At 32.2% G+C, this 24,169-nt stretch overlaps 1 protein-coding gene and 1 long non-coding RNA gene across 4 annotated transcripts in view; both read right to left on the reverse strand.

The window, feature by feature from the left end:
* Positions 1-885: 885 nt before the first annotated feature.
* Positions 886-19,569, reverse strand: LOC134690083 (uncharacterized). Of its 2 annotated transcripts, none has more exons than XR_010101899.1 (4): positions 19,439-19,569; positions 9,941-10,078; positions 2,818-2,868; positions 886-1,403 (listed from the first exon to the last, which is right to left on the reverse strand). It is a non-coding gene; the product is annotated as an uncharacterized LOC134690083 (long non-coding RNA). The 2 variants fall into 2 exon arrangements; XR_010101900.1 differs by having other exon boundaries at positions 886-2,335.
* Positions 19,570-22,089: 2,520 nt separating this feature from the next.
* The window catches only part of LOC134690094 (THO complex subunit 1-like), a 30,897-nt gene continuing 28,817 nt past the window's right edge, over positions 22,090-24,169 (reverse strand). The window contains exons 16-18 of one of the 2 annotated variants that reach the window (XM_063550068.1): positions 23,866-24,146; positions 22,975-23,162; positions 22,090-22,576 (exon numbers count right to left, since the gene is read on the reverse strand). In XM_063550068.1, coding sequence (XP_063406138.1) covers positions 22,478-22,576; positions 22,975-23,162; positions 23,866-24,146 — 568 coding nt within the window. In that variant the 3' untranslated portion in view covers positions 22,090-22,477. The remainder of the gene's footprint in view (positions 22,577-22,974; positions 23,163-23,865; positions 24,147-24,169) is intronic. The other variant, XM_063550074.1, reaches the window with a different exon arrangement.

The following is a 24,169-nucleotide window of genomic DNA, read 5'->3' on the forward strand; positions in this document are numbered from 1 at the left end:
AGGTCACCAAACGGCCTTCAACTATGAGCACAAACCACAGCTTTATAATTTTCCTGGAAATATTTCATATTCATGTTTTTTTATATGTCTTGTAGTCAGTAAAATACAAAATGTGTATGAAGGATTGTAGATGATCTATCTCAAATATGAACGCTTGCAGCCTACTGCATAAATGTTGATGGAAAGATTTGATCCTTACTAATGTACCTAAGATTTTCTATATATGAATTTGACTGTTCCTCTTGTATATTTCGTTCCTCTTTTATATATCTGTTGCAGTTAGGAAAATACCAAATTTGTATGAAGCATTGTCGATTTTCCCTCTCAAATATCAACACTTGCAGCCTACTGTATAAATGTTTGTGGAAAGATTTCATCCTTACCAATGTACCTACATATCCCTTGCAGTGAGTAAAATATCAAATGTGTATGAAGCATTGTATATGTCCTCAAAGTTTGACACTTGCAGCCTACTGAATAAATTTTCATGGAGAATTTCAACACATACAGCCTACTCTATAAGTGTCTTTTGGATATATTTCACCCTGACTAAAGTACCTTTGCATGTCTAACCACATCTTCCTACATCTACTAACAGTCGATAACATATAAAATGTGCATAAAAGATTGTAGATGTTCCCTCTGGAATAATCTGAATATTTTAGGAAACCACTGACTCTATTTTATGAGCTTCATATACAACTATTTCAAGATTTTCCAAGTCTCCCTATCATAAGACTGTTTACATTTTCTTATCATCATCATAAACACAATATTTATTTCTTGTCAATAAAGAGATGAGGAATTTCATTATATATACAGAAAAGCAATCATATAGGATTGTTGCTGGAAAATTGTCACATTGATACAAAGTAAAAGTTATAATAAAATTTTAGAACTTTTTATTTCATACAAATCAAACCTAAATAACATAGAATGAAAGATCCACTAAACTCAATACATTGTACAACTCAAATATTCCAATACATAAATGCATGAACAACGTATATACATTCTTAACTACACAATAAAACTGCTTTGATTTGATTTTAAACAGCCAGGAATCTGTTTACTTTCACCTTTTAGATAACATTTTATACATAGAATATAAAATGTATTCATGTAAATGAATTCTATGTTTGTTTCTTTAATGATTACCATTTTCCGAGTAGTAAAAAGTTCATCTTAAATGCATTTTAAATCATTGCACGTCTTCAATATATAAGAACACAGTTCAGTTGTCCTCCACATTGCAGATATTTTATCCAAGAACAAATTACAATATTAATTAATTATAACAAAAACACAGATCTAAGCACAGTAAAATAGTCTCCCCTGTTCTGTAAAGAATTCTTGTTCGTATTCTTTCTTAATTGTGTGGCCGGCACTAAATCTTGTTTAACCTACAAAATATTATATGGTTCAGTTGAATATATAATTAGTCCAATACAATACAGAATTTCAATGCCTCAAACAGTTGTTATTTATTTTCCATCTAAGATTAAAGAGTGTTTCATCAGTGCAAAAACAGAACATAATCCCAAGATTGTATCAAATTGTAAAATTTGTAATGCAGAAATACAATTCCTCTGTGAGACCAATCATTTAAATGAAAAGTTAAAATTATTTTTTTCTTTAGTAATGACTTTACACAGAATCATGACTCAAATGATCTACCTTTTTGTTTAATTAAATGACAATGGGAGAGCAAACAAGGCTTCATCATAACTATTTCTTTTTATCAAGTATTGGTAATAAGAATGTGTTGGTGAATATGTAAACAGTGATGATTAATATATATAGTGTTGTGATAGACAAACATACTGGAGTGATAGACATACATAGTGTGGTGATAGGTAAACAAAGCATAGTGATAGACAATAGTGTGGTGATAGACAAACATACTGAAGTGATAGACAAACAAATTGTGGTGATAGACAAACATAACGTGGCGATATACAAACATAGCGTGGTGACAGACAAACATAGTGTGGTGATAGACAGACATAGTGTCGTGATAGACAATAGTGTGGTGATAGACCACAGTGTGGTGATAGACAAAAATATTGTGGTTATGAATACACAGACTGTGGTGAATGACTTATGTAGTGTGGTGATTGATTATGTATTGCGGTATATATATATTATGTGGCCATAATTATACTATGTGTTGCAGTAGATACATAATATGTGGTGGTATATACATTATTCGTGTGCCAGCAGAAGTATTATGTAGACATAGTTACAAGTGCAATAACACTGAAACAATATATTTTTAAGGTTTACTCATCTTGAATGATAGAATCTTTGACTGACAGTTAGTATACCATATTTGCTACTTGTATTGAAAAGATATCTGACATGATATTTACATAAAATATTGCACGATATGATGGAGCAGTTATTCTTTAAAAAAACATTTCTTTTAAATTATTTCATTTCAACCAGGATTGTTTAATTGCTTATTAACTCTTTACATACATATGTAAAAAGTAAAGTGTCGGTGTTGACATGAATATCAATTATTTGGTAATTTTTTTTTATAAATTTCCTGTTTACAAAACTTTGAATTTTTCGAAAAACTAAGAATTTTCTTATCCCAGGCATAAATTACCTTAGTCGTATTTGGCACAACTTTTTGGAATTTTGGATCCTCAATGCTCTTCAACTTTGTATTTGTTTGATTTTTAACTATTTTGATATGAGCTTCACTGATGAGTCTTATGTAGAAACAAAACTTGCTTCTGGCGTACTAAATTATAATCCTGGTACCTTTGATTAACTATGAGTAATACTTTTAATTTCAATGAAGATTACCTTTTCCTTTTTCTTCTATGTTCTATCTTTCAAAAATCTAGTTTCACTTTTCTGAAGAAAAAAAATAATAACAATGAGGTGTCACATTGAGTCATTTTTAGTTTAAAATCTGAATAAACATAAGGTGGATTATTATCATGCTCATATCTACTTTTAAAATGATATAAAAAAGTAAAAACACAAAAATACCGAACTCCGAGGAAAATTCAAAAAGGAAAATCAAAAATCAAAAGGCAAAATCAAAAGTCCAAACACATCAAACGAATGGGTAACAACTGTCATATTCCTGACTTGGTACAGGCATTTTCTAATGTAGAAAATGGTGGATTGAACCTGGTTTTATAGCTAGCTAAACCTCTCACTTATATGACAGTCGCATCAAATTCCATTAAATTGTCAACGATGCATGGACAAAACAAACATACTCAAAGAGTAAAAATGTCAAAATAGGGGTACAACAGTCAATATTGTGTTATCATCTTAATATCTCTACATAAACAACAAATGTAACAAAGAAGCACAAAAAGGCATACATTAATTTAACATTCTCATTTTGCTTTTCTTATACGGCTGAATTTATCTATGTAAAGTCTACCCATAATGATAGAAGGTTTCATTACTGGTTTAAAAATGCGCGTTTGAAATTCGCACAGGTAGACATAAAAATAATTTTGTCGTATGACGGCATACATAAATGAAGACTTACGTAAAGTTGATATAACAAAAACAGACTTAACAGTAAAAGTAATAATAATAAATAAAATAATGGTGTGGTTCAAAGTATGACGGGATACATAAGAACAGTTTCACGTCAAATACGGCTGCATTTATCTAGTATGTAAAGTCTACCCATAAATGATAGAAGGTTTTCATTACTGGTGTAAAATAGCGCGTTTGAAATTCGCACAGGTAGACATAAAAAATAATTTTGTCGTATGTCGGCATACATAAATACAGACTCGCGTAAAGTAGATATACCAAAAACCAGACTTAACAGTAAAAGTAATAATAATAAATAAAATAATGGTTTGGTTCAAAGTATGACGGGATACATAAGTACAGTTTCACGTCAAATGTATATCATGAAAAACCGACTAAACAGAAAAAGTAGTATTATTGAATAAAATAGTTTTGTCATTCATAGTATTCAAGATCCTTAAGTAAAAGTAATTTCAATCAATGAAATAATTTTGCCGTTCAAAGTATGTGGTTTTACATAACCACTGAGTCACTTCAAATGATTATCTAAAAAAGACTTATAAAAGAATTCTATAATACGTAATTAAGATGATAACAAACGTCAGTACGCAAAATCTATCCTTCAAGACCATCTTGTATTATTTGTGAAGTTGATACGGAATATTTATCAACAAGTTCTGGGTATCTTCCGATGAACTTTTTTAGAAAAAGGACGAGACGTTCTTTGACATACCCCTGGTTCATCAACTTTCTGCTCAGACACTGGTGACGTTTTACAAAGTCTGAATAGGAGCTGCAAGCTCTTGAATACCTAATAAGTTGGGAAATGTATATTCCATATGCAGGTGAAGTTGGTATATTACTACTAAGGTGGGGGAAATTGATAATTTCAAAATTAAAATCGTCTCGTTTGTCATAGATTCTGGTACTGAGATGACTGTGTATGTCAAATTCGAGGTATAAGTCTAAAAATGAGGCGGAGGAAGCCGTGTCTGTGGTCTCTTTAATTTCTAGTTCTGGTGGGTATATTAATGGAATCCAATCAGAAAAGTTCGGATTGTTAATGGAAAGAACATCATCAATATATCTGAAAGTGAAATTAAATAACCTGGCTTCTTTGATCTTCTTGTTTTTGACAAGTGTCTGAAGGAACTCCGATTCATATGAAAATAAGAAGAGGTCCGCAAGGAGAGGCGCACAGTTCGTTCCCATAGGAATGCCGACAATTTGTTGAAAAAGTCTACCTCCAAATTCAACAAATATGTTGTCAATAAGAAACTCCAGCATACTGATCACTTGTTCCTCTGTGTAGTATGTTTTACCCTTTTGTTCCTTATTAACAAAATATGCCTTATGGTATCCCAAAGTGATAAATTTATAGCGTATGCTACCATTTTTATGATGAAAAGCATTGTGGATTATTTCTTTTAGACGGTTTTTCAATTTCACATGGGGAATGGTTGTATACAAGGTTGAAAAATCAAAAGTTTTAATAGAACTAATTTCAGAAAAAGACCGAGATTTAAAATTATCAAGAAGTTCTTTAGAGTTTTTCAGAATCCACATATGGTTAATACCACTACGAGAGTAAACAGTTTCACAGTATATCTGAAGACCCTCTTTAACTGCGGACAGAATTTTAGTCAGTCTAATGGACAATTCTTTAGTAGAACAAGCAGATGAGCCGGCAATGTACCGTTGTTTGTACGGAATTTTGTGAAGTTTAGGTATCCAATACAAACAAGGTAAGTCCTCCGATTTGTCGTTCAATGCAATGTTCATAGAAGCCATGAAGGACTTATGATTCGCCAAAATCTCATCCTTGTCAAATGATATGTTTTTGTATGTGGGATTACCAGAGTGTTCATTTATTCCTAATTCTTTTATAAGACACTCGTAGTAATACGATTTACATACAAAGACAATATTATTTGAAGCTTTGTCCGCAGGAACAACAACATACTTATCTTGAAGAGATGATAGACATTTCACAGCCTCTTTGTCACTGAAAATGGACTTAGGTCGATCATTCACACAGTTTTTCAACTTATGAATGCGACGTTTTATCAGAGACCTGATTGTTTTGACCCATTCTGACAAGGTGTCCAGTTGAACTTCTTCTCGCTTAGCCCATGCTCTGGCGTAGTTCTCAATGGAATCCATAATTATTTTGAAGTTATGGTTCCAATTGATGTGTTGGGGTTCTCTAAACTTAGGACCACGAGAAATCACCTTTCGGAGATTATCATGTTGAATTATGTTTAGATCCCCAGTAATAACATGGCCAGAGGGGCTGTAATTGTAAGGCGAGTTGGAACAATCACATGTCAGAGGTTTTTTTAGGTATTGTTCTAAATCAAGGTCATGTAATGCTTGTTTATAGTTAAATATTTTGGGTGCAATGGTTTTGGTGTAACTGTAGGATACAATAGGAACAGACTGATTTTGAAAATAAATAGGAATTTTAGATGTTACCTCCTTGTTATGTAGAACGTTGCTGATGTTGATTGCATCAATTCCTCTATTGTTAAAGTGAACAGGAAGGAATTTTCTCTTTTCCTCATGTAAAGGTTCCGATCTTACTGGTTTAAAGAGACGGAAAAGAGCTACATCACAAATTATACTGACAAGTCTGTATATTGGAGAAAATGTATTAGTACCTCCTTTGTCAAGTGCATAATCTCTCAAACATTTTAGAAAATTAACCGGCAGTGAAAAAAGAATAGTTCTAATGTAATGTAACCCTAACGGATGATGCAGATGAGAAAGAAGGTCATCAAAGCTTCCAGAGGCCGATCTAGATTTGGAAGACTTTTTTACATTAGGTCGATGGTAACGTTTTTGTCCATGACTACGTTGGTTTCGTAAGGTAGTATTAAATAAACTCATTACATTAACATCACTGCAGGCTGGACTTGACAAATTTCCTACTCCTTTGACATTATCATTGCACCCATATGGCATTGCAGTACCCAGTTCCCTTATCCAGAAATTTTCTCTATCTTTTCGGAAAGGAGTACTAAGTACTGGACTATTTGTGTGGTGATAAATTTTCTCGATGATCCGTACTTTCATAGATAACGAAGGGTCATGGTCCGATTGATTAAAGTGGTTATAAAGAACCCTGAATTGCGGATCTTTATTATCAGACCGGTGTTGATTCATCCTTTTACGTAAAGTTTGTCGAGTTTCACCAACATAAAGTAGTCCACACAAAGTACATTCGATTCCGTACACTACATTGTCAGTGGAACAGTCCAGAGGTTCGAAAGATTTTGTATAATACGATTTGCCTGTTAAGTTACTGGTGAAATCAGGAGTCGTGATTAACATATCACATGTCTTACACGTACTCCTTTTTCCTTTTTTGTGTTTACAAGACGAAATGATAGGTGTTGATTCACTTGTAGCAGGTGTTTTCAAACAGTCGAAAATATTAACGGAACATGGCTTTAATTTATGAAAAGTATCTGAATTTTTAAAGTAGTAATTACCTTCTGGCTGAACGTACGTCAAATCAGGGGTATCCCGGAGGATATTCCGTGGAACACACAAATCAAATGCTACAGTGTTCCGTGTAGCAAAAGGGGACCTTGGTAACCCGGGCGACGTCCCAGCCGGTTTGTTCTTAGTATTATTTGTATTCATCATGCATAAAGCTACCAAGTTAATGATGCCCTCGGGGAAAAATCCACCAGCAGTAAAGTTTCTTCTAGGAAGAAACTTGACATCGACTTGGTTGTAGTAAAAAGTAAAAACACAAAAATACCGAACTCCGAGGAAAATTCAAAAAGGAAAATCAAAAATCAAAAGGCAAAATCAAAAGTCCAAACACATCAAACGAATGGGTAACAACTGTCATATTCCTGACTTGGTACAGGCATTTTCTAATGTAGAAAATATATAAATAGGGCTTTGAAAGATATACCCAGTGGTGTGATAGAAATATTATATAAATATTATATAAATTGAGGTGAAAATATACAGTGAGGTGATTGATCAATAAAGTAAAGGTGTTTAATATGTAGAAATATACATAGAGACTGTGGGGGGTAGATATAGAGAGGGGGTAATAGAAATAGAGAGTGTGTGGTGATTGATATATAAAGTGAGGTGATGGATAAATAAAATGAGGTGATAGGTGTTAATGATGTTGTCATAAACATAGAGACAATGGGGATAGATATTGAGAGTATGGGGATAGATATTGAGAGTGTGTGGTGATTGATATATAAAGTGAGGTGATGGATAAATAAAATGAGGTGATAGGTGTTTATGATGTGGTCATAAACATAGAGACAATGGGGATAGATATTGAGAGTATGGGGATAGATATAGAGAGTGTGTGGTGATTGATATATAAAATCAGGTGATGGATAAATTAAGTAGAGTGGTTGGTGTTTGTTATTTGGTCATAAACATAGAGACTATCGGGATAGATGTTGAGAGTTTGGGGATAAATATAGAGAGTGTGTGGTGATTGATATATAAAGTGAGGTAATGGATAAATAAAATGAGGAGATAGGTGTTTATTGTGAGGTCATAAACATAGAGACTGTGGGGATAGATATCGAAAGTATGGGGATAGAAATAGAGAGTGTGTGGTGATCATTATATTAAGTGATGTGATGAATAAATAAAAAAAAAAGTGATAGGTGTTTAAAATGTGGTCATAAACATAGAGACTGTGGGGATATATATATTGAGAGTATGGGGATATATATAGAGAGTGTGTGGTGATTGATATATATAAAATCAGGTGATGGATAAATAAAGTAGAGTGGTTGGTGTTTGTTATTTGGTCATAAACATAGAGACTATCGGGATAGATGTTGAGAGTTTGGGGATAAATATAGAGAGTGTGTGGTGATTGATATATAAAGTGAGGTAATGGATAAATAAAATGAGGAGATAGGTGTTTATTGTGAGGTAATAAACATAGAGACTGTGGGGATAGATATCGAAAGTATGGGGATAGAAATAGAGAGTGTGTGGTGATCATTATATTAAGTGAGGTGATGAATAAATAAAGTAAAGTGATAGGTGTTTAAAATGTGGTCATAAACATAGAGACTGTGGGGATATATATTGAGAGTATGGGGATAGATATAGAGAGTGTGTGGTGATTGATATATAAAATTAGATGATGGATAAATAAAGTAAAGTGATTGGTGTTTGTTATTTGGTCATAAACATAGAGACTATGGGGGTAGATATTGAGAGTTTGGGGATAGATATAGAGAGTGTGTGGTGATTGATGTATAAAGTGAGGTGATTGATTAAAAAAAGTAAGGTGGTAGGTGTTTATGATGTGGTCATAAACATAGACACTGTGGGAATACATATCGAGAGTATGGGGATATATATAGTAAGTGTGTGGTGATTAATATATAAAGTGAGGTGATGGATAAATAAAGTAAGGTGATAGGTGTTGATAATGTGGTCATAAACATAGAGACTGTGGATATAGATATTGACAGTGTGGTGAGTGACACAGAGATTATGGGGATATATATAGAGAGTGTGTTGATTGGTATATAAAGTGAGGTTATTGATAAATAAAGTGTAGTGATAGGTGTTTATTATGTGAAGATATACAGAGACTTTTGGGGTACACAAAAAAGAGTGGGGGATAGATATAGAGAGTGTGTGAGTGGTGATTGATACATATAGTGAGGTGATTGATAAATAAAGTAAGATGATAGTTGTTTATTTTGTGGAGATATACATAGAGACTTTTGGGGCGGATATAGAGAGTTGGGGATATATATAAAGTGTGGTGATTGATACATAAAGTGAGGTGATTGATAAATAAAGTAGGTCGATAGGTGTTTATTATGTGGAGATATACAGAGAGACTTTTGGGGTACACAAAAAAGAGTGGGGGATAGATATAGAGAGTGTGTGAGTGGTGATTGATACATACAGTGAGGTGATAGATAAATAAAGTAAGATGATAGGTGTTTATTTTGTGGAGATATACAGAGAGACTTTTGGGGCAGAAACAGAGAGTTGGGGATATATATAGAGAGTGTGGTGATTAATATATGAAGTGAGGTGATTGATAAATAAAGTAAGGGGGTAGCTTTTGTATTATCCAGAGATATTCATAGAGAATATTATGATACTATTATGATATATACATAATGACTGTTGGCATTGGTATGGAGAGTGTAGTGATAGACAATCATAGTATGGGGATAGCTATTTAGACTGTAGTAATAGATAATCATAGTATGGGGATAGCTATTGAGACTGTAGTGATAGATAATCATAGTATGGGGGTACCTATTTAGACTGTTGTGATACATATGAAGAATGTGGTGATAAATACAGCGACTGTAGCAATAGAGGAATATATAATTTATAAAGCACCACACTGAATATATCTTTTTTCGAGTATTATTTTCTAAAAATACTTTACCATCACTATTTCTGAGTGCTGCTTGGTTGTAAATCATTCAACTATTCTTGTTATTTCACTTAAAATTAGATGAACCATTTCCTTTCTTCCATTTTCACCAATGACCTCTAAATCCCTGCAAAATGTTGTTTGGTATTTCTGCAAGAAGAACACAAATATAAATAATGAATTTGATAATTGCTACATAACAGGTATACAAGCTTATACAAACATATCTCCTTCCACAGCAAATTATACAATTACCAGTACATTTCTCTGACTTAGAGAAGATACAACAAGTTATAGTATACAGTCTTGTGAAAAATAGATAAAGAATGATGATAGATATAATCATTGTGTTACTATAAATATGATATGATGGTGATAAATAGATATAGATAGGTGATAAGTGTGGACTTAGTTTTAGTGGTTTTATGTGTATATACAGTGAGGTAAAGGGTCCACAGAATAGTATTAAGATATATACAGTGTGATGATATATAAACAAAAGAATGATATATATATATATATATAAGTACGTCTGAGTCAGTGACAACTCTCCAACAGATTGATCCATCGGATCGCCATCAATGATGGTGATACATGGCTGTGTACATAATGTATATACAACTCGTCTAAACATCAATCCAACAATGTTAGATCTGTAAAATATATATATATACTATGTGGTGACATATATATCAATGGTATTGTAATTGATTTAAACAGTGCAGTTAGTTAAAAGATACATACATGACATATGTGGAGGGGATACATATATAAAATATGGTGAACAAATATCAACAGTGAGGTCAATAAAATATTTTCAGGGATGTCATACATATATAAAATGAGGAAATAGATATATAAATTTAATAGAAAGATATATAAAGTGAGATGATAGATATACAAATTGTGGTGACAGATACACAGTGTGGTGATATATGTATAAAATGTAGTGATAGATGTACAGTGTATTGATAGATATATTAAATAAGGTGATAGATATATAAACTGAGATGGTATATCAATTAAATGAGGTCTTACTTACTGTAAACCAACTTATTTTCGCGGATACTTTATTACTCTTTCTAGACCACTTCGTGGCTATTTAATTTCACGTTTTTCTAATTATCTTGATGTATTTGAATAAGGAAAGATCAAATTTTTACATATTCGCGACAATTTGTATTCACGTTATTTTTCTACTCGCAAAAGTTGCTGAAATAAATCGCTCGCCAAAATGAGTTGGTTTACAGTATATAGAATGAGGTGATAGATATACAAAGTGTGGTGACATATGTACAGCGTGGTGATAGATATATAAAGTGTTGTAACATATAATCAGTTAGGTGATAGATGTATAAAGTGTGATGATAGATATATAAAGTGTGATGATAGATATATAAAGTGTGGTGATAGATACATAAGGTGTTGTGACATATGATGAGTTAGGTGATAGTTGTATATAGTGTGGTGATAGTTGTATATAGTGTGGTGATAGTTGTATATAGTGTGGTGATAGATATATAAAGTCAGGTGATTACTGATAGAGTGATAATCATACAGTGTGATGATTGATGATACAGAGTGGTGATATATATCTACAGTGAGGTGATTTATGATACAGAGTGTTGAAAGGTAATACACAGTGGTGACACATATAAAGGGTAGGATGATTGATGATACAGAGTGGTGAAAGATATATACAGTGTGGTAATTGTTGGTACAGAGTTGGGATAGATGTCTAGTGTGGTGATAGAGATAAACAATATGGTGACTGATGATACAGAGTGGTGAAAGATATATACACTATGAAGATTGATGATACAGAGAGGTGATAGCTATATACAGTGTGGTAATTGGTGATACAGAGTTGGGATAGATGTCTAGTGTGGTGATAGAGATAAACAATATGGTGACTGATGATACAGAGTGGTGATTGATACATACAGAGAGGTGATAGCTATATACAGTGTGGTAATTGGTGATACAGAGTGGGGATAGATGTCTAGTGTGGTGATAGAGATAAACAATATGGTGACTGATGATGATACAGAGTGGTGAAAAATATATTCAGTTTGGTGATTGATGATACAGAGTGGTGATAGATATATACAGTAAGGTTATTAATGAAACAGAGTGGTGATAGATATGTAGAGTGTGGTCATAGATATCTATTCCTCAATTTGGTGTTCTACAGAATGCTGATACAGTACTACATATATCACTAAATTTTCTGAAAAGATACACACACAAACACCAGTCTTTTCTACAATGACAATAATAGTTTTCAAAATTGAAATGTGTATGTTTGTGCAACATAATCAACCATACTGAAAAACAAATAGTTACAATGATAGGTGCTGAACTGAATCACTTTTAGTTTTCAGCAAACATACACAGAATATACATTAATTATTAGTATGCTTATATACATTTTCAAATTGGTATAAACATGGTTTTAATAGATACACATAGAGTTGTGATAGTCTTATACAGTAAGAAGATAAACCAAACATATCAAGTATGGGGATAGAAAGAAAAAAATTGAATTGATGTGATATGTATATAGAAGGTGGTGATAGATAAATGAAGTTAAGATATCATGTTAGGTGATAAATATATAGACTGTGGTGATAGCTATATCATATGAGGTGATGGATATATAAATTGAGGTGATAAATAAAAAAAGTGTGGTGATAGATAAAGAAAGTGAGGTACATGTAATATATAAAGAATGTGAGGTGATAGATAAAGAAAGTAGGGTTATAGATATGTAAAGTAGGGTTATAGATATGTAAAGTGTAGTAACAGATGTATAAAGAGAGGTGATTGATATATGGGGTGTGGTGATAGATATAGAAAGTGTGGTGATAGATACATAAATTGAGGTCATAAGATATATAAAGTGTAGTTATAAATGTATAAAAAGTGGTATATTGGGTGTGGCTATAGATATATGAGGTGATGTAAATTTAATGTGTAGTGACAAATATAAAAAAAAAGGTGACAGATTTATAAAGTTTGGTGACAGATATATATAAAGTTAGGTGAAAGTTAGGTGATTGATATATGAAGGGTGGTGATATATATATATATATAAAGTGTAGGGACAGATTTATAAAGTGTTGTGGCAGATATAGAGTGAGGTGATAGATGTATTTATTTTTGTGATAGATATATAAAGTATAGTGATAGATAAATAAAACGAGTTGATAGATATATATATATACTTATATTGACCTGATGGATATATTAAGTGTGGTGATGGATATGTTAAGAGTAATGACAGATATATAAAGTATGGTGACAGATATATAATGTGTAGTGATCAATGAAGAGTGTGGTGATAGATGTATAAAGTTTAATGAGAGATAAATATAAAGTGAGGTGATTGATATATAAAGTGAGGTGATAGATACATAAAGTGTGGTGAACGATTTATGAAGTGTGGTGACAGATATATAAAGTGAGGTGATAGATATATAAGGTGTGGTAATGTATATATAATGTTAACTGACAGATATAAAAAGTGTGGTGAAAGATTTATAAAGTGTGAAGACAGATATATAAAGTATGGTGACATATATATATAAAGTGTGGTGATAGATATAAAAAGTGTGGTGATAGATAAATAAAGTGTGGTGATAGAGACATAAAGTCTGGTGACAGATATATAAGGTGTGGTGACAGATATATAAAGTGTGGTTACAGATAAATAAAGTGTGGTGATTGATATATAAAGTCTGGTGACAGATATATAAGGTGTGGTGACAGATATATAAAGTGTGGTGACAGATATTTAAAATGAAGAGATAGATATTTAAGGTTTAGTGACAGATATATAAAGTGTAGTGATAGATATATAAAGTGTGGTGACAGATATTTAAAATGTAGGGATAGATATTTAAAGTCTGGTGACAGATATATAAAGTGTAGTGATAGATATATAAAGTGAGGTCATAGATATATATATATATAGTAACGTGATGGATATATAAAGTCTGGTGAAGGATATATAAGGTGTGGTGACAAGATATAAAGTGTGGTGATATATATATAAAGTCTGGTGATGGACATATAAGGTGTGGTGACAGAAATATAAAGTCTGGTGATGAATATGTTAAGTGTGGTGACAGATATATAATGTATGGTGACAGATATATAAAGTATGGTGACAGATATATATAGTGAGGTGATGGATATATAAAGTGTAATGACAGATATATAAAGGATAGTGACAGATATATTAAGTATGGTGAGAGATATATAAAGTATGGTGACAGATATATAGTGAGGTGATAGATATATAAAGTGTGTGGACATATATATAGTCTTGTGACAGATATATAAAGAGTAGTGATAGATATATAAAGTGAGGTGATATATATATATATATTGAATATGCTCTAATGAAAATACGAAAGATGCTAGACTTGGACAACTTCGTAAACATCTAGTTGTTCGAGGATACAATAACAACATCATTGATAGCGCTTTCGAAAGAGCAAACAAAACTAGTCGCCAAGAACTTCTTGAGTACAAAGATAAGAATAAAGCAGCTAACAGAACACCCCTTGTACTCACTTACCATCCTGATTTTAAAAATGTGTCATCCATTGTTCAGAAGCATTGGAAAATTATAGAAACTGATTTAAATCTAAAAAAAGTATTTTCATCACCACCAGTCATGGCCTTCAGAAGACCTAAAAACATCCGTGACAAATTAGTGACTTCTGTACTAGCAAAGCAGCCTACTCCATCGCCCGGTTGCTACAAACAATGTGGTCGAAGGAATTGTTTGTGTTGTAAAGCTGCCAATACAAGCAGTTCTTTCACCAGCTCCGTTACTAAACAAAATTATACCATCTACTCAAATTCCAACTGTAAAACGGAGAACTCAATTTATATATTAACATGTGACACTTGTGGCATTCAGTATGTGGGAGAAACAATGGACAAATTTAATATTCGTCTTAATAACCATCGTTCATCGTACAAAACCAACAAAAACTGTCCTCTCACAAGACATCTTCGTTAGTTTTAGTTTAAACATATTTATTTATAGTGGATTGGGAAACAAGTTTTGCAACTTATATTAATCCCTTTCCACTTTGCGGGTGCGAGTTCTGCCTTGTAGCGGCATTAGCCTACTCTTTTTCGAAATCTACAAGGGTGTCTTTAACGTGCAAGAGATATGGCTCTCTCTTAACACGGGTCAGCCATTTATCGTCCCCTTCCGACGGACTATCATCGTTTCCTCAAGACCATACTCGCAAATGGTGTCGAGGGAGAGCCGAAAATTGAGTTCCTGAAATTTTCATCCCAAACGGGAATCGAACCAGCAACCTTTGTGTTAGTAGTCCGACATCTTCGTTCAACGAAACATCATTTTGAAAATGTCACTTTCCAAATTATAGAAGTCAACACCAAGTGGGACACCACGGCGAGAAGGAGAAGAGAAAACTTTTGGATCCACCAACTCCACACTTTAGAACCTGATGGTCTTAACGAAAAAGACGAGAAAAGATACAGGAAAGATAAAGAATAATTTAAAAACAAAGCATCGTCCTTTTTATCCCGTAATATCGGCCAATGGACGTTGCTAATTTCAACTTCCAATTATGTATTTTTAAGGCAGCTAAATCCAAGAGCAACCTATACATGGAGCTGCAAATTTTTTTAATTTTTAAGGCAGCTCAATCCAAATTCAACATAGACATTGAGCTGCAAAATTTTCTTATTTTCAAGGCAGCTAAGTTCAACATATACATTGAGCTGCAAAAGTTTCTTATCATCTACATCCGATTTCACCTGGATAGATGCACGCTTGATAAAGCTAGTTGGTCTAGCGAAATATTGCGTTTATTTTCATCATTTTGTAAATATTTTAAACATTCTTATATTTACATACTAACAATGACTAAATAGTGTGTTAAAATTACATTGTTAGGCAATCTATAATTTTATTTGTGTAATTGAATTAATCTCTGTACTGATTAATCCACACTCCCATAGATTTGTATGTCATGTGCTGCTATTTATAGGCACTTATATTGAGGTGATGGATATATAAAGTGTGGTGATGGATATATAAAGTGTGGTGATGGATATATAAAGTGTGGTGATGGATATGTTAAGTGTAATGACAGATATGTAAAGTATGGTGACAGATATATAAAGTATGGTGACAAATATATAGAGTGAGGTGACAGATATATAAAGTGTGGTGACATATATATAAATTATGGTGACAAATACATTATAGTGAGATGATTGTTATATAAAGTGATCAGGTGATATATATATATATAGTGAGGTGATTGATATATAAAGTGTGATGATGGATATGTTTAGTGTATTGACAGAAATATTAAGTCTGGTGACAGATATATTAAGTATGGTGACAGATATATATAGTGATGTGATGGATATATAAAGTGTTATGAAAGATATATAAAGTATAGTGACAGATATATAAAATATGGTGACAAATATATATAAAGTATGGTGACAGATATATTAGGTATGGTGACATATATATAGTGAGTGATAAATATATAAAGTGTGGGGACAGATATATAAAGTCTGGTGACAGATATATAAAGTGTAGTGATAGATGGTTAAAGCGTAATGACAGATATATAAATTATAGTGACAGGTATATAAAGTCTGGTGACAGATATATAAAGTGGTGACAGAGTCAGGTGATTGATATATAAAGTGTTATGACAGATATATAAAGTATAGTGACAGATATATAAAGTGGGTGATAGATGTATATAGTGAGGTGATTGATATATAAAGTGTGGTGATGGATATATATAGTGAGGTTATTGATATATAAAGTGTGGTGATGGATATGTTATGTGTATTGACAGAAATATAAAGTCTGGTGACAGATATATAAAGTGTGGTGATGTATATATATAGTGTAATGACAGATATATAAAGTAAAGTGACAGATATATAAAGTATGGTTACAGATATATAAAGTATGGTGAGAGATATATATAGTGAGGTGACAGATATATAAAGTGTGGTGAAATATATATAAATTATGGTGACAGATATATATAGTGAGGGGACAGATATATAAAGTGTGGTGACATATATATACTGAGGTGATTGATATATAAAGTGATCAGGTGATAGATATATATAGTGAGGTGATTGATATATAAAGTGTGGTGATGGATATGTTAAGTATAATGACAGAAATATAAAGTCTGGTGACAGATATATAATGTGTTGTAATGGATATATATATAGTGAGGTGATGGATATATAAAGTGTGGTGGTGGATATGTTAAGTATAATGACAGAAATATAAAGTCTGGTGACAGATATATAAAGTATGGTGAAAGAATATATAAAGTATGGTGACAGATATATAGTGAGGTGGTGGATATATTAAGTGTGGGGATAGATATATAAAGTCTGGTGACAGATATTTAAAATGTACGGATAGATATATTAAGTATGGTGACATATATGTTAAGGGTGGTGACAGATATATAAAGTATGGTGACAGATATATATAGTGAGGTGATTGATATATAAAGTGTGGTAATGGATATGTAAAGTGTGGTGACAGATATATTAAGTGTGGTGACAGACATATAAAGTGTGGTGATGGATATATATAGTGAGATTATTGATATATAAAGTGTGGTGATGGATATGTTAAGTGTATTGACAGAAATATAAAGTCTGGTGACAGATATATAAAGTATGGTGACAGATATATAAAGTATGGTGACAAATATATTAAGTATGGTGACAGATATATAGAGAGGTGATAAATATATAAAGTGTGGGGATAGATATATAATGTCTGGCGACAGATATATAAGGTGTGGTGACAGATATATAATGTTTGGTTACAGATATATAAAGTGTGGTGACAGATATTTAAAATGTCGGGATCATATTCAAAGTCTGGTGACAGATATATAAATTCTGGTGACAAATATTTAAGTTGTGGTGACAGATATTTAAAATGTAGGGATATATATATTAAGTCTGGTGATGAATATGTTAAGTGTGGTGACAGAAATATAAAGTATGGTTACAGATATATAAAATGAGGTGACAGATATATAAAGTATGGTGACAGATATATAAAGTATGGTGACAGATATCTAAAGTATGGTGACATATATATAATGTATGGTGACAGATATATAAAGTGTGGTGACAGATATATAAAGTATGGTGACAGATATATAAAGTATGGTGACAGATATATAGTGAGGAGATGGATATATAAAGTGTGGGGATAGATATATAGTCTGGTGACAGATATATAAAGAGTAGTGATAGATATATAAAGTGAGGTGATAGATAAATATATTGAGATGATGGATATATAAAGTGTAGTGATGGATATGTTAAGTATAATGACAGATATATAAAGTATGGTGACAGATATAAAAAGTGTGGTGAAAGATATATATAGTGAGGGGACAGATATATAAAGTGTGGTGACATATATATACTGAGGTCATTGATATATAAAGTGATCAGGTGATAGATATATATAGTGAGGTGATTTATATATTAAGTGTGGTGATGGATATGTTAAGTGTATTGACAGAAATATTAAGTCTGGTGACAGATATATACAGTATGGTGACAGAATATATATACAGCTAATACAGGTAATATATGTTTACATTGGTGATAAAAAATAAATCATTTTTTTATTATGAAGATTTTTTCAACTCGTTTTATGGAATTCCCGACCTGATGATTATTTTCATTTAAACTAGGTTTGGTTAGTTTGATCATAGTTGTTCATTGGTCAATATTTGATTATGACGTCCAATTTTCAGGCTTTTAGTTGAAATTCCCATTGTGACGACATGAAGACAGAGAAACAGATTTCACCACCTAATCTTTTGCAATACCATATTTATCCACTTTTGACAGTGTCAAAATTAATTGATTTTGATATCACCTAAAGGAATGTGTACTTTTTTATAGTCATGCACCCAAAACTACTGTTATAAACATCATTTGCCTATATTTTTTTACGGTTATTTGTGATTTCCAGATTTCCCAGGGATTACAAGTATCACCCTCATACATGACCAGGGGTGGGAGGGGTCCTGATCCCTTAAACATGAAATCCCGAATTTAAATAAATTTAAATTCTGGCATCCAGAAATTCAAAAATAGAATTCCCGTATCTCGTTATAGATCCCGAAATCCTGAGCCTAAAAACACCAGATCCTGGAGTCCTGATAAAGGTCCTCTCCCCCCATATACATGTACGATCCATATCCATCTTTTTAAAACTTCCTGGACGCCGCAAGAAATCATTTGGTCACCTCCTATGATAATTACACATGAAAAGTATTTATTGTCAGACTCTTTTGAACCAGATCACATTTTGTAGTTGGGAAAGGAAAAAGGGGGGGGGGGAAGCCTCCTTTTCTAGTTTAAAATGTTATTTTGCATTTTGAGTTGATCATGTATGTTTTCATTGTTACAATGCATTATTTTGCAAACCTTTAACATGTTTTTGTTATGTGTGCTCTTAAGGACTAGAAAGCGAGCCACTTCAGCAACTGAGCACGACGTGTATTTTCTTTCGCAGATAAATGTAAATAAAAGCATACAAATCTATCTCCACATAGGAGATTTTTTTCAAAAAGTGAAAGTAGAAATTACCGGATCCGCCCAGTTCCGCCCGCGCATGCGCACAAATGCGAGGTTACAGTCCGGGTTATAAACTCAGTAACCTTGTATATTATATACCTCGAGGTTTTCGTCTGCTTTGATTATAATCCATGTTCATATTGATTTTTTGTTTACATTTCTTTTCACTTTATTTAAAGCACTTTGATGACCTTACCACAAAAATAAAAATACGAAATCATACGGATAAGGAAATGTAAGATATGCGGATTCAAATTTTTTAGCCTCCATAGGACATAAAAATAAAATGAAAATTTGTGCATCATAAAATTCAATGAAAGTTAATGAAAGTTAATAAACATGGACAAATAAAACAGCCTACCCCAAATTAAAATTATACAAAATTATGTTAAATAACATCCTTAATATTGGGATATTGGGTGATATACCCAGTGGATATACCTGACAGGTTTGGGGGACTAAAACTATATACATATTGTAAATAAAACAAACAGCTTTCAATTTGTGATCCTTTTACTTTGGATTCAAACGCCAAAAGAGGCTGATCAGAGGCGGATTTAGGGGGGGCCCGGGCCCCCCCTTTTTGGGAAAAAAATTGGTTGCCTATATAGGAAATCACTGAAGCGTGACTGGAGCGGGCCCCCTCTTAGGTCAGTCAGTGGGCCCCCACTTATGAAAATTTCTAGATCCGCCACTGCTGATAAATATAATCATCAAAACAATCATGGTTTAGGACAATACAGTTCCGGAAAATACGGATTCAACATAGATATATTTAACACAGACACTTGTCTCAGATTTTTTATATATACTTTTATATTGTGTTGTACTAAGGTATATAAAAAAAGAATTCTGAGACACGTGCCCCTGTATTGGGTTTAGAAATGTATTCAAATGTTAATTTTGTTTAAAGAGAGACGAACTATAGCAACGGAAAATTTTAATTCATAAAGTTGAAAACAAACAGACAAAACCATGCCTAAAACAGCATAAAAAACACAAAATAGAAATCTAAAGACTGAGCAAGTTATAGCACAGATCCTACTACACATGTGGCACCAATCAAGTTGCTAGTGCAAACCCAGTGAAAGTAAAGTATAATTTTATAGATCACATCCAAGGAAACAAGGACAAGATTGTGATTACAACAATATAAACAATATCCTTCGTCATCTTTGAAACAGATCAATCTTAATCTTTAATGGATTGTGTCCGCAAAGTTTTCAGAGGGATTATTTTTAAATTAATCTAAGAAACCATTAATTCAATAGCTTTATTGTGAGCAGCAAGCCTCTATCAGAAAATAATGATATTAAATGCAAACTCTGGAATATTGTGGAGATATATGTGCTTCATAAACAGTTGCTTCTGGAATGTTGCTACATAAAAGTGGAAAGTTTACAATAGGGAAGCTGAAATCATTGCTAGCATATTAAGGTCCAACATCCTCTTCATAACTTTATGTATACTTGAAGTTGTCCCATTGGTAATAATACTCCATCTTCTAATCTAATCATATCTAATATTGAACAAAAACTAAATACTACTTTGAATTTACTTTTAATCAAATAATCTTGAAAGCCTTTCAAGCAACCTGTTTACATCACAAAACCTTAGTGTGTATTTTCTATTTTGCTTTTATATATGAAATATAGTGGCAGGATATCATAAATTAAAAAGTTTGGATTAAGCTACTTACTATGAGCAAAGTGTGTTGTATTATTGTCAGTTTAGTCTTTTATTTTATAGCTTACCTTAGAATTAATCCATGTCAGTAGCAGACTTTAAACTAAATTCCTCTTTTACAAGCCATTTCATTCAGACAATGTAAAAACACCTCACCTTCAATTATTTCAAATTTTGTCATCTAGAAACTTCAAAAGCATACTAAATTGCTCATTAATAAAGGCCCAGCAATGACCTTTAATTGTATAAATCTTTTCCTTGGTCTTATGCATATTTTTCTCAGTAGCAATCATACTGCATCTCCTTATTAATATTTCATATGAATGTAAATGAAGCATGTCTAACATACAATACAGTGTGTCATTGTGCTTGAGCAACATCAAACTAAATGTTTATCATATGGTATAAGTGCTTCTTTAAAAATCAAATCCAGATAAAAATTGTTTTATCATCATCTTGTAATTAACAATTGCTGCCTTATCGTATCAAGACGTTGTACATAAATGATACGATTTGCATTTAATTAAAAATTCATAAACAAAAAAATCAAAACTTTAACTCAAAATCCTTTAGGCTAGAGTAAAAACTAACTCTCATGAATAGCCTTAAAAACTAAGCCAGCCCTGAAGTAATCAGGTTTTTTTTTTTAAACTTTAGGACATTTGTGTACTCTTTCCATGTAATAGCAATCCCAATGGTGATTTCATTGTTTTTTGCAGGTATAAATAATACAACTTCAAAAGAGCAGAAGAAGAAAATGTTATTCAGATCAATGATTTTTATTCTTAACAAAATACAAATTAAACAGAAGTTACATCCATTTGAGAATATCAAAATAAAAAAATACTGAAATGAGTTTATAATACAATATTAATTATTTCACTCATTCTTTTAATTCAATTTGACAATTCACATATTTTAATGACTTGTATTACTTTTAAGTATTTATTCATAATCAATTTTCTTACATTAAAAAATCAGAAATTTTTTATATATGATGATTTATGTCATTTTTATTACATTATATGTATTATTGCTGCCTTTTTCAAAATTATGATACGTTAAAATAAACATTTCTTAATGATCAACGCTCTTTACAATATTGTATGTTGGTGTCTTTTCACAATGTCATTTCCCCCACAACTCCTCCTATGCAGGCTATGGATTATGCTAGCACAAAGTATTTTATTTTGCTTCATTGCATCAGGATATTCCAAACACAGCTTCCATGGCCTCTGTCATCCCAACCTCTTTCATGGCCATTTTTACTGTTGATATTGTTGCACGATCTGGATCAGTTTCCTACAATAAACGTGAATTTGTATGATTTAAAAAAAAAAGAAGCTACCTTAAACATAAAAATATTCTTATGTTACAGCTTTATTCAGTTTTCTCCTGTGCTTTTAAGAATGTCAGATTTGAACACTTTAAATAAAACACATTTGCTTGGTGGTGTTAATAGTAAATATGTAGTATATGCACCACATGAGGGCATCCAGTATCCAAAAACTTGTAAATGTGTCTTATATGGACCAAATGAGGGCATCTAGTATACAAAAACTTGTAAATGTGTCTTATATGGACCATATGAGGGCATCCAGTCTCCAAAACTTATCATCTTGTTCAAGATTCTTTAAATTCAATAATTTAAAGGATTAAGCAGCAAACTGTTACATTATCGATCTAATACCAGTACACACCTGCCAAACTGTTAACATTTTCAATGCTCTTTCTTGAATACTTTCATTTTCTTTTTCAAAGTAGGAGATATCATCGTCCTGGAAGTTTAATTCCAAGCCAAGTCTCTTCCACATACTGCCAACCTGTTTTGATAGCTCTTCCATGAGCTGGGGTGTTAAAGCATCTTCATTAATTTCATCCTCCTTTCCTTTAAAATAGAGTTAATGCTTATTAGGAACACCACACACATAATATTAAATATATATTAGCCAATGCATAGGAACAAGGTTACCAACATGCCCATTTTGGTTTCGTTTAGAGAAAAGTGGTATAGACGCTTCAAATCTGGATGAAACATTTTTTGTTTTTTCTATAGAAAAAGTTTTTTTCTTATTTTCCAGCAATGATACTTCTGTCATCAAGTCATCAAGGAGTGTATATTCTGTAGTGCCAGTGTTGTCTATTGCAACTGTGAAATGATTTACTAGATATACATAACAATTCAACCAATTTATATATTAACCTTGCAAATTTATGTACTGACTAAAGACATACTGTGGATTAATTTTACATGGGATACCAATTTTCATGGACTATGTAGGTACAGGTGAACCATGAGTTTAGATTTTCAACGAACTACAAATTTTCTATGGGCTTGTATTCAGATTTTGCTAAATCCATGAAAATTGATACCTTGCAAAAACAATAATTGAATCGACAGTAGATGTAATAATATAAGCTTTTGTTGAAATATATTGAGTTTTTATGCAATTCTTATCAAGTATAACATAAGTATACTGCATGAACTGATGGACAGGTATAATGAACAGTGTTTTTTTCTACCACAATAATTATATTCATACAGAGTGTAAGAAATTTTATGCTAATAATATCAACACATACACACACACCAACAATACCTTGGTCTTCACTTTGTCTGAGATCATTGTCCTCTTGAGATTCCTTAATGGCCTCTTCCTCATCACCAATGTCTGTCTTTACTTCCACCTGGTTCTCCTGAATAGACTGGGAACCAGTGGTAGAATGGATTTCTTTTGCTAATCTATTTAACATCATTTCTAGATACTGTGGCTGAGGTACAGCAGGAGTGTTTGTATGTGTAAAGAAATGAGGACTCCTCCTGGCTAACAATCTTAATGACTTCCATTGGAAAATCTGATCATTAATTAACCTGCAATAACGATAATTATCAGT

This window comes from Mytilus trossulus, chromosome 1, assembly GCF_036588685.1.
Source record: "Mytilus trossulus isolate FHL-02 chromosome 1, PNRI_Mtr1.1.1.hap1, whole genome shotgun sequence".
Taxonomy (NCBI): Eukaryota; Metazoa; Mollusca; class Bivalvia; order Mytilida; family Mytilidae; genus Mytilus; species Mytilus trossulus.